Source organism: Acipenser ruthenus, chromosome 23, assembly GCF_902713425.1.
Source record: "Acipenser ruthenus chromosome 23, fAciRut3.2 maternal haplotype, whole genome shotgun sequence".
Taxonomy (NCBI): Eukaryota; Metazoa; Chordata; class Actinopteri; order Acipenseriformes; family Acipenseridae; genus Acipenser; species Acipenser ruthenus.
The window spans coordinates 29,683,975-29,694,966 of NC_081211.1; the positions used below are offsets into that span (position 1 = coordinate 29,683,975).

General features: G+C 50.1%; 2 protein-coding genes across 3 annotated transcripts; one reads left to right on the forward strand and one right to left on the reverse strand.

The window, feature by feature from the left end:
• Positions 1-428: 428 nt before the first annotated feature.
• LOC117431508 (nucleolar protein 16-like) lies at positions 429-3,803 on the forward strand. Its single transcript, XM_058997229.1, has 5 exons — positions 429-658; positions 1,239-1,347; positions 1,612-1,681; positions 1,874-1,980; positions 2,447-3,803. The coding sequence occupies exons 1-5, from the start codon at positions 552-554 to the stop codon at positions 2,588-2,590; spliced, it is 537 nt and encodes a 178-aa protein (XP_058853212.1). The 5' UTR covers positions 429-551; the 3' UTR covers positions 2,591-3,803.
• On the reverse strand, positions 3,799-10,469 carry LOC117413509 (ADP-ribosylation factor-like protein 9). Of its 2 annotated transcripts, none has more exons than XM_058997228.1 (4): positions 10,220-10,469; positions 9,571-9,736; positions 6,592-6,767; positions 3,799-4,154 (listed from the first exon to the last, which is right to left on the reverse strand). In XM_058997228.1, exons 1-4 carry the CDS (start codon positions 10,361-10,363, stop codon positions 4,032-4,034), a joined length of 609 nt encoding a protein of 202 aa, XP_058853211.1. In that variant the 5' UTR covers positions 10,364-10,469; the 3' UTR covers positions 3,799-4,031. The 2 variants fall into 2 exon arrangements, with proteins under 2 accessions (XP_058853211.1, XP_058853210.1); XM_058997227.1 differs by lacking the exon at positions 3,799-4,154 and adding an exon at positions 4,202-6,230 and having other exon boundaries at positions 10,220-10,467.
• Positions 10,470-10,992: the final 523 nt, after the last annotated feature.

Genomic DNA, 10,992 nt, shown 5'->3' on the forward strand with positions numbered 1-10,992 from the left:
TAATAAGTTAAACACTACGATAATATCAATACTGTGCACATGCGCATTGCTAATTCTGCAATGAGGCGCACGAACCAGGTTAATGTACTCATAGGTTGGATCTCGGCATCCACATTGTCAGTCTCCTCGACACGTGATTCACTCTCAAATGTATTTTAAGAAGAAACCGTTTGAACAAGCGCTGGATTCCTTGTGTGCCTTAAGAGCTTGTGGGATGTTAAGACCATTCTCTCGTGTTCGCTAGATAGGTAGAAGATAGGTCCTAAACATTGAGCTTCAGACAAATCTGTAAAACTAGCTGCGTGTTCGGCTGCAAGATCTGCGCAGCCAGCATTGCCGAAGCTGCGTCTAGCGGTCGGCTGCACAGAACTGCGCAGATCACAAAAAGATCCCCCGCCTTCTCATTAATATTAACGAGGTGAAGGGTCGCAGGTCAGACACACATGCACAGATGATTGGGCGACAACACGTGTGAGACGGGAGAGAGTAAAGCAGCACCGTCCCCTGAAATCTGTTTACATTACAATAATAACACTGATACTACCAGCAGCATGCCGAAAGCAAAAGGAGCAAACAAGAGGAAGAAGTTCAATTACAGCACAAACAGGAGGAAGTTAAAAACAAAAGCGATAAAAGCCGCGGCGCCGAGGATTGAGTGGTGAGTGAGGCCGGCCACGAGTGCGTCAACACGGGCTGCGTTCTGTCGGGACTACCGCGGGCTGGAGGAGATAGACATTACAGCTTTAGAACCGTACTGCCCAAAACAAGCAGTGACAAAACACTCGTGTTATATATTAAAGCCAGTCTCAGACCTGTCTGTTCATATCACTAGTATCACATTTGATTTTGTTAACGGTTTGATAAGGACGACACAGGCCTCTGAACAGCAAACTGGTTGCGAGTCAACGCATTTGTGATTTCCTCAATACCCGACGCGGAGGACGCCTTGTTTTTGTGGTTTTTAATATATTCCCGTGAGAAGGGGACATGCAGGTTTCCTGTGCAGCCCATTTGCAATGTTTACTTTTAAAAAAGTTAACTTGTTACAACTGTATCGTCAATACATATCACAGTAGTTTTACATGTCTAATATTTGTCATTGTACTGTAATGGTTAATTGATTTCAGTGTTATTGCCGCTGTGGATTTAGCTCAGACTCCTGCTAGGTTTTGCTGGTGTCTGTACATTGATATCAGTGAGTTGATCGTGTTCCGGTTCGTGTCGTGTCTCCTGTTCAGTGCCCAGCTCAGGAATGCGTGGAATGAGAAGAAGTCCGTGTCTCAGAACCTGGCAGAAATGGGCCTGGCGTTTGACCCGAACAAGGCGCTCCCCGTCCTCAGGAAAAAGGTGCGTACACAGTACAAGCAGGGCTGGAAATAAAACTCCCATTGCATAACAGTGTGATCCACTCCTGGTTTTAGTAGGAGTTTAATAAGACACACCTGAGCTTGCACACTGTCGCTAATCGACCTCGTATTGAAACCTGGAGTGGGTTAATCTGCTATGCAGTGGGAGTCTGGTCTCCACCCTGTATAATGCCTCTTTCAGACGATGTATTTTGGAGTTACAGGTTATGCTGTGGCTGTGACCGGTTGTGTGTTTTGTTTGCAGGTGGCACCAATGGAGATCGATCCCTCGGAGGCGAGTGGAGCGCTGGTGAAGAAACCTTACGTTGTGAATGGTAAGAACAAGGAATTGCATTATTAAAACGTGTGTAGCGTGTTGTGTGCGGTGTATGTGTAGCGTGTTGTGCACGGTGTGTGTGTAGCGTGTTGTGCACGGGGTGTGTGAAGTGCTTAGTACTGCTCTTCGATACATACAGGCTCTTATGAAGCGTTCATGCCCTTTCCTCCTGGTTCTTTCTGTTCCACAGCCCTGGTCGCGGAGGCCAGTCTCCCAGAGAAGGACACACACTCGATCTCCAGAGACATGATTGAGTACGTGCAGTACATGATCAAGCATCACAGAGACAATTACAAGGTACGAGGCTGACCGTCCCGTTAGCACGTTTCATATGGTCATTTAGTGCTGGACTGTTTTAAGAGACAAAAAAGAAATGAGATCGGGAGCTGTATTAATACTATAAAACATACTTACTCTCTATTCGCGAAACATTTGGAGAATTACAATGAGCTGTGCTTGCGGTCTTGAATCGCAATACAAACGATACCTCTATGGTACGAATGTCATGTAAAGAAAGTATCACGATTCATCGATACAGTGAATTGTTATGCCCCCTAGTAAGTAAACTGCACAGTGCTGTAGCTGTAGTCTTTTCATTTATTATGAATTATTTGTATTGTAGAACTACTGAAAGAAACTTCAGTGACAAACATTTTGACTAGAAGTTTTGCTCAGTGTCTTCAGTCTGTTTTATTGCACTCTGATGTGCTAATGCATCTCCTCTCTCTCTCTCTCTCTCTCTCTCTCTCTCTGTGATTTGAAGGAAATGGCAAAGGACGAGAAGAATTACTACCAGGACACACCCAAACAGATCCGGAGGAAAGTGGAGCTGTACAAACGCTACCACCCCCAGGAGTGCGAGGCATTCATGCAGTCTCTGAACAAAAAGAAAATGGACCAGTCCTAGTCTGCGCAGCCCAGGGCTCTGGTGCTGTCCCAGTCTGCGCTGCCCAGGGCTCTGGTGCTGCGCCAGTCTGCGCTGCCCAGGGCTCTGGTGCTGTCCCAGTCTGCGCTGCCCAGGGCTCTGGTGCTGTCCCAGTCTGCGCTGCCCAGGGCTCTGGTGCTGTCCCAGTCTGCGCTGCCCAGGGCTCTGGTGCTGTCCTAGTCTGCGCTGCCCAGGGCTCTGGTGCTGTGCCAGTCTGCGCTGCCCAGGGCTCTGGTGCTTTGCCAGTCTGCGCTGCCCAGGGCTCTGGTGCTGTGCCAGTCTGCGCTGCCCAGGGCTCTGGTGCTGTGCCAGTCTGCGCTGCCCAGGGCTCTGGTGCTGTCCCAGTCTGCGCTGCCCAGGGCTCTGGTGCTGTCCTAGTCTGCGCTGCCCAGGGCTCTGGTGCTGTCCCAGTCTGCGCTGCCCAGGGCTCTGGTGCTGTCCCAGTCTGCGCTGCCCAGGGCTCTGGTGCTGTCCCAGTCTGCGCTGCCCAGGGCTCTGGTGCTGTGCCAGTCTGCGCTGCCCAGGGCTCTGGTGCTGTCCCAGTCTGCGCTGCCCAGGGCTCTGGTGCTGTCCTAGTCTGCGCTGCCCAGGGCTCTGGTGCTGTGCCAGTCTGCGCTGCCCAGGGCTCTGGTGCTGTCCCAGTCTGCGCTGCCCAGGGCTCTGGTGCTGTCCTAGTCTGCGCTGCCCAGGGCTCTGGTGCTGTCCTAGTCTGCGCTGCCCAGGGCTCTGGTGCTGTGCCAGTCTGTGCTGCCCAGGGCTCTGGTGCTGTGCCAGTCTGCGCTGCCCAGGGCTCTGGTGCTGTCCCAGTCTGCGCTGCCCAGGGCTCTGGTGCTGTCCCAGTCTGCGCTGCCCAGGGCTCTGGTGCTGTGCCAGTCTGCGCTGCCCAGGGCTCTGGTGCTGTGCCAGTCTGCGCTGCCCAGGGCTCTGGTGCTGTCCTAGTCTGCGCTGCCCAGGGCTCTGGTGCTGTCCTAGTCTGCGCTGCCCAGGGCTCTGGTGCTGTGCCAGTCTGCGCTGCCCAGGGCTCTGGTGCTGTCCTAGTCTGCGCTGCCCAGGGCTCTGGTGCTGCAGGGATTTCTCTTCCTGACTGAAAGACTAGCTGGGCTATTCACCCTGCAATGTTTGATACCTGTTGTAGACAAAGGTGTCGAATCAATGTACTTTCCTTAGCTCCAATAAACTGTGTCATTTAAGGGCATTTTAAGTTTCTGATATTCATCTCCTTTGAGTTGATCAGGTACTGATGAAAGTTTGATGGATTGATGCACAGTTTACCATGTTTGTGTATCACAGCTTGGCTGTATAAATGTGTTTAACCAAAAATCTGACAAATGGAAAAAAACCATTGTGTTGTACAAAGTGCTTCTCTGCTGTGTGCAGAAGGTCATCTCTTAGAGGGGTTCCCTTTGGATACTCACCGTGGAACTCAACCACGAACCCCCCAAATAAATCTATTGTTTCTGCTAACAGTCCACAGCAGCATGGGTAGAACTCCTTCGATTAAACCAGTCTTGTCAATTCTAGATGGTGCGTCCTGTCGGTGTTGATCCTGCAATGTTACACAGCTTCACTACCCAGTAATAAACACACACTGCGTTCAAGAATTCATTTTAATTTCTGTTAATCGTACAGCAGTGTAAACTTCTTTTTTTTTTATCAGTAGTACATCACCAAGTTTGAGGTAGCAGAGGTTTCCTATTGTGACATTTAAACAACAAATAGAATAATGGCAATAAAAATAACAATTTGAACAAAGCAGTGCTTTACTGGAACATGATAATGTAGGATCGAGTTCTGAAATCATGAAGTAACACCGTTTGAAAAGTGCAGTTCTGATTGAAATACAGTGATTCACGTAAAAATGCCCTCCATGACTACTTAAACAAATACTCAAAAAACAATAGAGAGCATTCGTGTTAAAAAAAAGTGCAACCTAATGTCCTGGATTCGGTTACACATTGAACTATGCCTGGTCTGCATCTGAAACAGACCGTGGCTTGGATTCAATCAGAAAGACTTTGGCAGGTCTGTTGGTCGTTACAAAGTACAGTGACAGCCCTGGCTGTGCGTTTTAAGACTGCCCTGCATGCAACTCTGAGGAGGCCCCAAAATGTTCACACAGCGTTAAGGCAACATCAACATGTAGTAAGATCAAAAATAAGATTTTAGGCATTTGGTCTTTGTTAATAATAGGGAGTATACATAGCAGACAAAAACAACCAACACATGAATTAGCTTCCAACGCGGAAGACTTCGGACAGGGACTGGGGAAAAAGGAATGTTCAATGGAACAACTGAGACAGACTGGTACAACGTGTTCAATGGAACCAAGACAGATTGGTACAACATGTTCAATGGAACCGGGACAGATTGGTACAACGTGTTCAATGGAACCGGGACAGACTGGTACAACGTGTTCAATGGAACCGGGACAGACTGGTACAACGTGTTCAATGGAAGTGAGACAGACTGGTACAACGTGTTCAATGGAACCGAGACAGACTGGTACAACGTGTTCAATGGAACCGGGACAGACTGGTACAACGTGTTCAATGGAACCGAGACAGACTGGTACAACGTGTTCAATGGAACCGGGACAGACTGGTACAACGTGTTCAATGGAACCGGGACAGACTGGTACAACGTGTTCAAGGGTCAAAGTTGAAAAGTAAAGTAACTTGAGAGTGCGACGAGAGGAATGTAGATGATTTGTTTCTTTGTGGAAGTCATTTGGTGTGTATCTAGTTCAGTAATGATGTGCAGTTCCCTGTCCCTGCCCCTCTGTTAATTCAGAGTAATATCTTACATTTTTCAGATCTTTCATGATGGTCGCTCTCTGCTCAGTTAAAGTTTCTAGTTGTGTTTAATCAGGTTTGTGTGCAGCCCATGCGTCTCACAAAGACACCATTCTGTAATGCCGATCCATTTCCCAGAATTGTATTTTAAGGACTGCGTTCCAAGCAGATATCAGTGCAGCTGAATGGTTTGTTAACGCGGATCCAGCAATGGGCACGAGTTTGAATAATACATTGAAAACACACTTCACACATTCACCATGGGGTCCCTGTGAGGGTCTAAAACACCTGTTTAAACATAGTGTCTAAAACGAATTACATATTCACTTTGAAACGTGCAAAATAATTAAAAAAAAAAACCTTGCAATCCTTGATAACCATTTTGAATGTGTTTCTTCAGCTTAAACACAGGCGGCTTTGTGCAAGTGTGGCTGTTCTGAAGCTCCGCTCAAGTCTCCTTGAGGCACTCTAGCTCCCTCTGGTGGTTCTACAAAGCATTGCACATAACAAGCTGTGTTCTGAACTAGTTTCATAACTCCAACGTACACAGATGGGTGGCGTTGCAAGTCCAGTTTAAAAACGTCCGGTGACTTGATGCTTCAAGTTATTTATGGAACGGCTCTGAAAACTCCTTCTCCCCCTGCCTGCTGACCTCAGCGCAGGGAGAGCAGCTGCAGCAGCAGCTCCTGCAGCTCCCTCAGGCTGTGAGGGAGCTCCACACCGTCCCAATCCAGCTGCACAGCCAGCAGGAAGCACTTCCTCTCATCCCCCACAGCGTCCAGGGACAAGGCTTCCTGCAGCTCAGGGGCACGGAGGGCTGCACGTCTATCCTGGGGAGGGACAGTCAGAAACAGGGTCCACAACTGAGTTAGTAAAAAGAGTTTGCTCCCAGTACTGTTTTCAAAGAGGGACTGGCTTTTGTATCAGATGGGAATGACGTCACATTACAATGAGCTGTACTGTTTAATCATGCTTATTTAACCACAGATTCTGAACACACAGGAATCAGTCTCAAGGTCAGTGGCCTGTGAGCTCACGAGAGGGGAGCTGTCTGAGTGGAGGTCCGTTTGTATTGCACTGTACAGTGTCATAGATTCATTACATTCAATATCTTTACTTCATCGAGCTCACTTGGTTTTTTATTTTAATATATATCAGAAGTCATCGCGCTTGAAAAGAATAAAGCCTCACCTGCTTGTTCCCCAGCACTACCAGGGGCAGCTGTGAGTCCGCTGCCATGAGTCGGTGCAGTTCCGCCTTGGCCAGAGGGAGGCGCTCTTTATCAGCGGAGTCCACCACGTAGACCAGGACGTGCGCGCTCTGTAGGTACTGTGTCCAGTACGTGCGCAGGTTCACACTGCCACCGACTGTCAAACAAGCAAGCGCACACACTGCATGAACCCTGCAAACAGGAATCAGCACTCACACACACACTGCATGAACCCTGCGCACAGGAATCAGCACTCACACACACACTGCATGAACCCTGCGCACAGGAATCAGCACTCACACACACTGCATGAACCCTGCGCACAGGAATCAGCACTCACACACACTGCATGAACCCTGCAAACAGGAATCAGCACTCACACACACACTGCATGAACCCTGCACACAGGAATCAGCACTCACACACACTGCATGAACCCTGCACACAGGAATCAGCACTCACACACACACTGCACGAACCCTGCAAACAGGAATCAGCACTCACACACACTGCATGAACCCTGCGCACAGGAATCAGCACTCACACACACTGCATGAACCCTGCGCACAGGAATCAGCACTCACACACACACTGCATGAACCCTGCACACAGGAATCAGCACTCACACACACTGCATGAACCCTGCAAACAGGAATCAGCACTCACACACACTGCATGAACCCTGCAAACAGGAATCAGCACTCACACACACTGCATGAACCCTGCACACAGGAATCAGCACTCACACACACACTGCATGAACCCTGCGCACAGGAATCAGCACTCACACACACACTGCATGAACCCTGCAAACAGGAATCAGCACTCACACACACTGCATGAACCCTGCAAACAGGAATCAGCACTCACACACACTGCATGAACCCTGCACACAGGAATCAGCACTCACACACACACTGCATGAACCCTGCAAACAGGAATCAGCACTCACACACACTGCATGAACCCTGCAAACAGGAATCAGCACTCACACACACTGCATGAACCCTGCGCACAGGAATCAGCACTCACACACACACTGCATGAACCCTGCGCACAGGAATCAGCACTCACACACACTGCATGAACCCTGCAAACAGGAATCAGCACTCACACACACTGCACGAACCCTGCGCACAGGAATCAGCACTCACACACACTGCATGAACCCTGCGCACAGGAATCAGCACTCACACACACACTGCACGAACCCTGCGCACAGGAATCAGCACTCACACACACACTGCATGAACCCTGCAAACAGGAATCAGCACTCACACACACTGCATGAACCCTGCACACAGGAATCAGCACTCACACACACTGCATGAACCCTGCACACAGGAATCAGCACTCACACACACACTGCATGAACCCTGCAAACAGGAATCAGCACTCACACACACACTGCATGAACCCTGCAAACAGGAATCAGCACTCACACACACACTGCATGAACCCTGCGCACAGGAATCAGCACTCACACACACACTGCATGAACCCTGCGCACAGGAATCCGCACTCACACACACTGCATGAACCCTGCGCACAGGAATCAGCACTCACACACACTGCATGAACCCTGCGCACAGGAATCAGCACTCACACACACACTGCATGAACCCTGCGCACAGGAATCAGCACTCACACACACTGCATGAACCCTGCAAACAGGAATCAGCACTCACACACACACTGCACGAACCCTGCACACAGGAATCAGCACTCACACACACACTGCATGAACCCTGCAAACAGGAATCAGCACTCACACACACACTGCATGAACCCTGCGCACAGGAATCAGCACTCACACACACACTGCATGAACCCTGCACACAGGAATCAGCACTCACACACACTGCACGAACCCTGCACACAGGAATCAGCACTCACACACACACTGCATGAACCCTGCAAACAGGAATCAGCACTCACACACACACTGCATGAACCCTGCAAACAGGAATCAGCACTCACACACACTGCATGAACCCTGCGCACAGGAATCAGCACTCACACACACACTGCATGAACCCTGCAAACAGGAATCAGCACTCACACACACTGCATGAACCCTGCGCACAGGAATCAGCACTCGCACACACACTGCATGAACCCTGCGCACAGGAATCAGCACTCACACACACTGCATGAACCCTGCGCACAGGAATCAGCACTCACACACACTGCATGAACCCTGCAAACAGGAATCAGCACTCACACACACACTGCATGAACCCTGCGCACAGGAATCAGCACTCACACACACACTGCATGAACCCTGCAAACAGGAATCAGCACTCACACACACTGCATGAACCCTGCGCACAGGAATCCGCACTCACACACACACTGCATTAACCCTGCGCACAGGAATCAGCACTCACACACACACTGCATGAACCCTGCAAACAGGAATCAGCACTCACACACACACTGCATGAACCCTGCGCACAGGAATCAGCACTCACACACACACTGCATGAACCCTGCGCACAGGAATCAGCACTCGCACACACACTGCATGAACCCTGCGCACAGGAATCAGCACTCACACACACACTGCATGAACCCTGCGCACAGGAATCAGCACTCACACACACACTGCACGAACCCTGCGCACAGGAATCAGCACTCACACACACTGCATGAACCCTGCGCACAGGAATCCGCACTCACACACACTGCTACTAACTGGGCTGTTGGGATTAGCAGTCTGTCTTGACAGTATGGTAATGCAAACACATTTCCCAGAGTAATGGGAGGCGCAGTGAGCTCAGCTCTCAGTCAAACAGACATTACTGCCACACATCCAGCGGTGTGTCTGTGCATAGGCACCGCTCGTGCGTTACTGCCCAAATCCATCGAGACGTAGATTATGTGTGAGAATGTATTCTGACCCATGTAATAGTCCCCTCTCCCCCCCTTCTCCCTGTTGTAGAAGGAAGCTCACTCACTTTCCAGGAAGTGCAGCTGGCAGCCCGGGATGTTGACACAGACCGTATTGAAGCCCCAGGTGGGTCCAGAGCCTCGGCTCACCCCTGCTCCAGAGAGGCACCGCAGCACACTGCTCTTCCCAGCTCCATCCAGCCCCAGCACCAGCACCTGCCTCTCCCGACACACCTGCCAGACACACGCGTCAGCAAGCACTGCAGGGCCCCGCAAAACCCAAACACAGCACTCCCGGGGATGGGAATACCACTCCCATTGCACGGCAGTCTGATCCATTCCTGCTTTTACTATGAGCTTACTAACACACCCCTACACTGCGGCTAATCGAGCCTGAAGTCAAAGCTGGAATGGGTGAAACCGCTGTGCAATAGGAGGCTTATTTCCACCCCAGTGGAATGCATGGGTGTTATTTATTATTTCACATCTCTACATGCGCTGGGTTCCTTTGCATGATCGCTTTTTTGACACGGTCATTTAGAACTCCTGCTGCATGAGCGAATACGGACATGGTCGATCTATTCCAAAGCGAGTCCGGCTCAAGCGGTCCACAGTATAATGACGTATGTATGTCACTATATCATTTCCAGCCTCGCTCGATAGTAAGCAGCCATTGCCTCAGCCAATCACCCCGCTCCCAGGCTCCTGCTTCCTCACCTGTCTGGCTGCAGGGCGGCGGGGCCCCGACTCGCATACCGGTAACCGCCTCCTGTAGAAGTAGTTCCAGCCGATGAACAGCAGGGAGCCCAGGGCTGCCACCGCGGCGCTGATGGCCAAGGTGAATTGCCGGAGCAGGACCATGTGTGTCAGCGACGCCCGGGACACCAAAACACCCAGATGGCAAGCCGACTAGAGTCTGTTTGGAAAACAGCGCACCCACCGCGTCATGTGATATCCGCACTGTCCATTCAGAACCGCCCATTGCCACGCCCCCTCAGGCCGGTGTCGGCGAACACGCGTTTTAAAGGGGAAGTGTGGTAATTAAGGGCACTGAAGTGTGTGCACGCACCATGCTTGCGTGTTTAGTGCGTGTGGAATGAAGCGACATGCTGTAAGCACGAAGCAGAACGGGTTAATGATGTGTGTTTATCAGCACTGGTACTCGACTGGCTAAGCTATTAAAAGTGATATCTTTGGATGAAGTTCCAATTATAAGGAACCACGAGTGAAAAAACAAATCGGCACCCCTCTCCATCAACGACAGCTCATCGCGTGTGCACTGCAGTATATACTGTCGTGCATTTACACAATTGTTTGTTTCAGCACATTCAAAGTTGCATATTGTTTAACAGAATGTTTTTTTTGGTGCAGTTCCGATATGCGACCAGGAGGTGGTGCCATGCACTCAGAAAAAAAAACCTGTAGAAAGATATAAAGAAAGAAAGAAAAAGATGCTACTAATCTGATGTCATTCTGTTGTGTTAGTTAGG

Excerpts from the sequence above, each read along its gene's own strand:
- LOC117431508 (XM_058997229.1), top strand. The coding sequence starts at position 552 with ATGCCGAAAGCAAAAGGAGCAAACAAGAGGAAGAAGTTCAATTACAGC. Across the intron at positions 1,682-1,873 it reads GAAACCTTACGTTGTGAATG|CCCTGGTCGCGGAGGCCAGT; the intron begins GTAAGAACAAGG and ends TCTGTTCCACAG. Across the intron at positions 1,981-2,446 it reads ATCACAGAGACAATTACAAG|GAAATGGCAAAGGACGAGAA; the intron begins GTACGAGGCTGA and ends TGTGATTTGAAG.
- LOC117413509 (XM_058997227.1), bottom strand. The coding sequence starts at position 10,363 with ATGGTCCTGCTCCGGCAATTCACCTTGGCCATCAGCGCCGCGGTGGCA. Across the intron at positions 9,737-10,219 it reads GCCGCCCTGCAGCCAGACAG|GTGTGTCGGGAGAGGCAGGT; the intron begins GTGAGGAAGCAG and ends TGTGTCTGGCAG. Across the intron at positions 6,768-9,570 it reads CCAGCTGCACTTCCTGGAAA|TCGGTGGCAGTGTGAACCTG; the intron begins GTGAGTGAGCTT and ends CTTGTTTGACAG.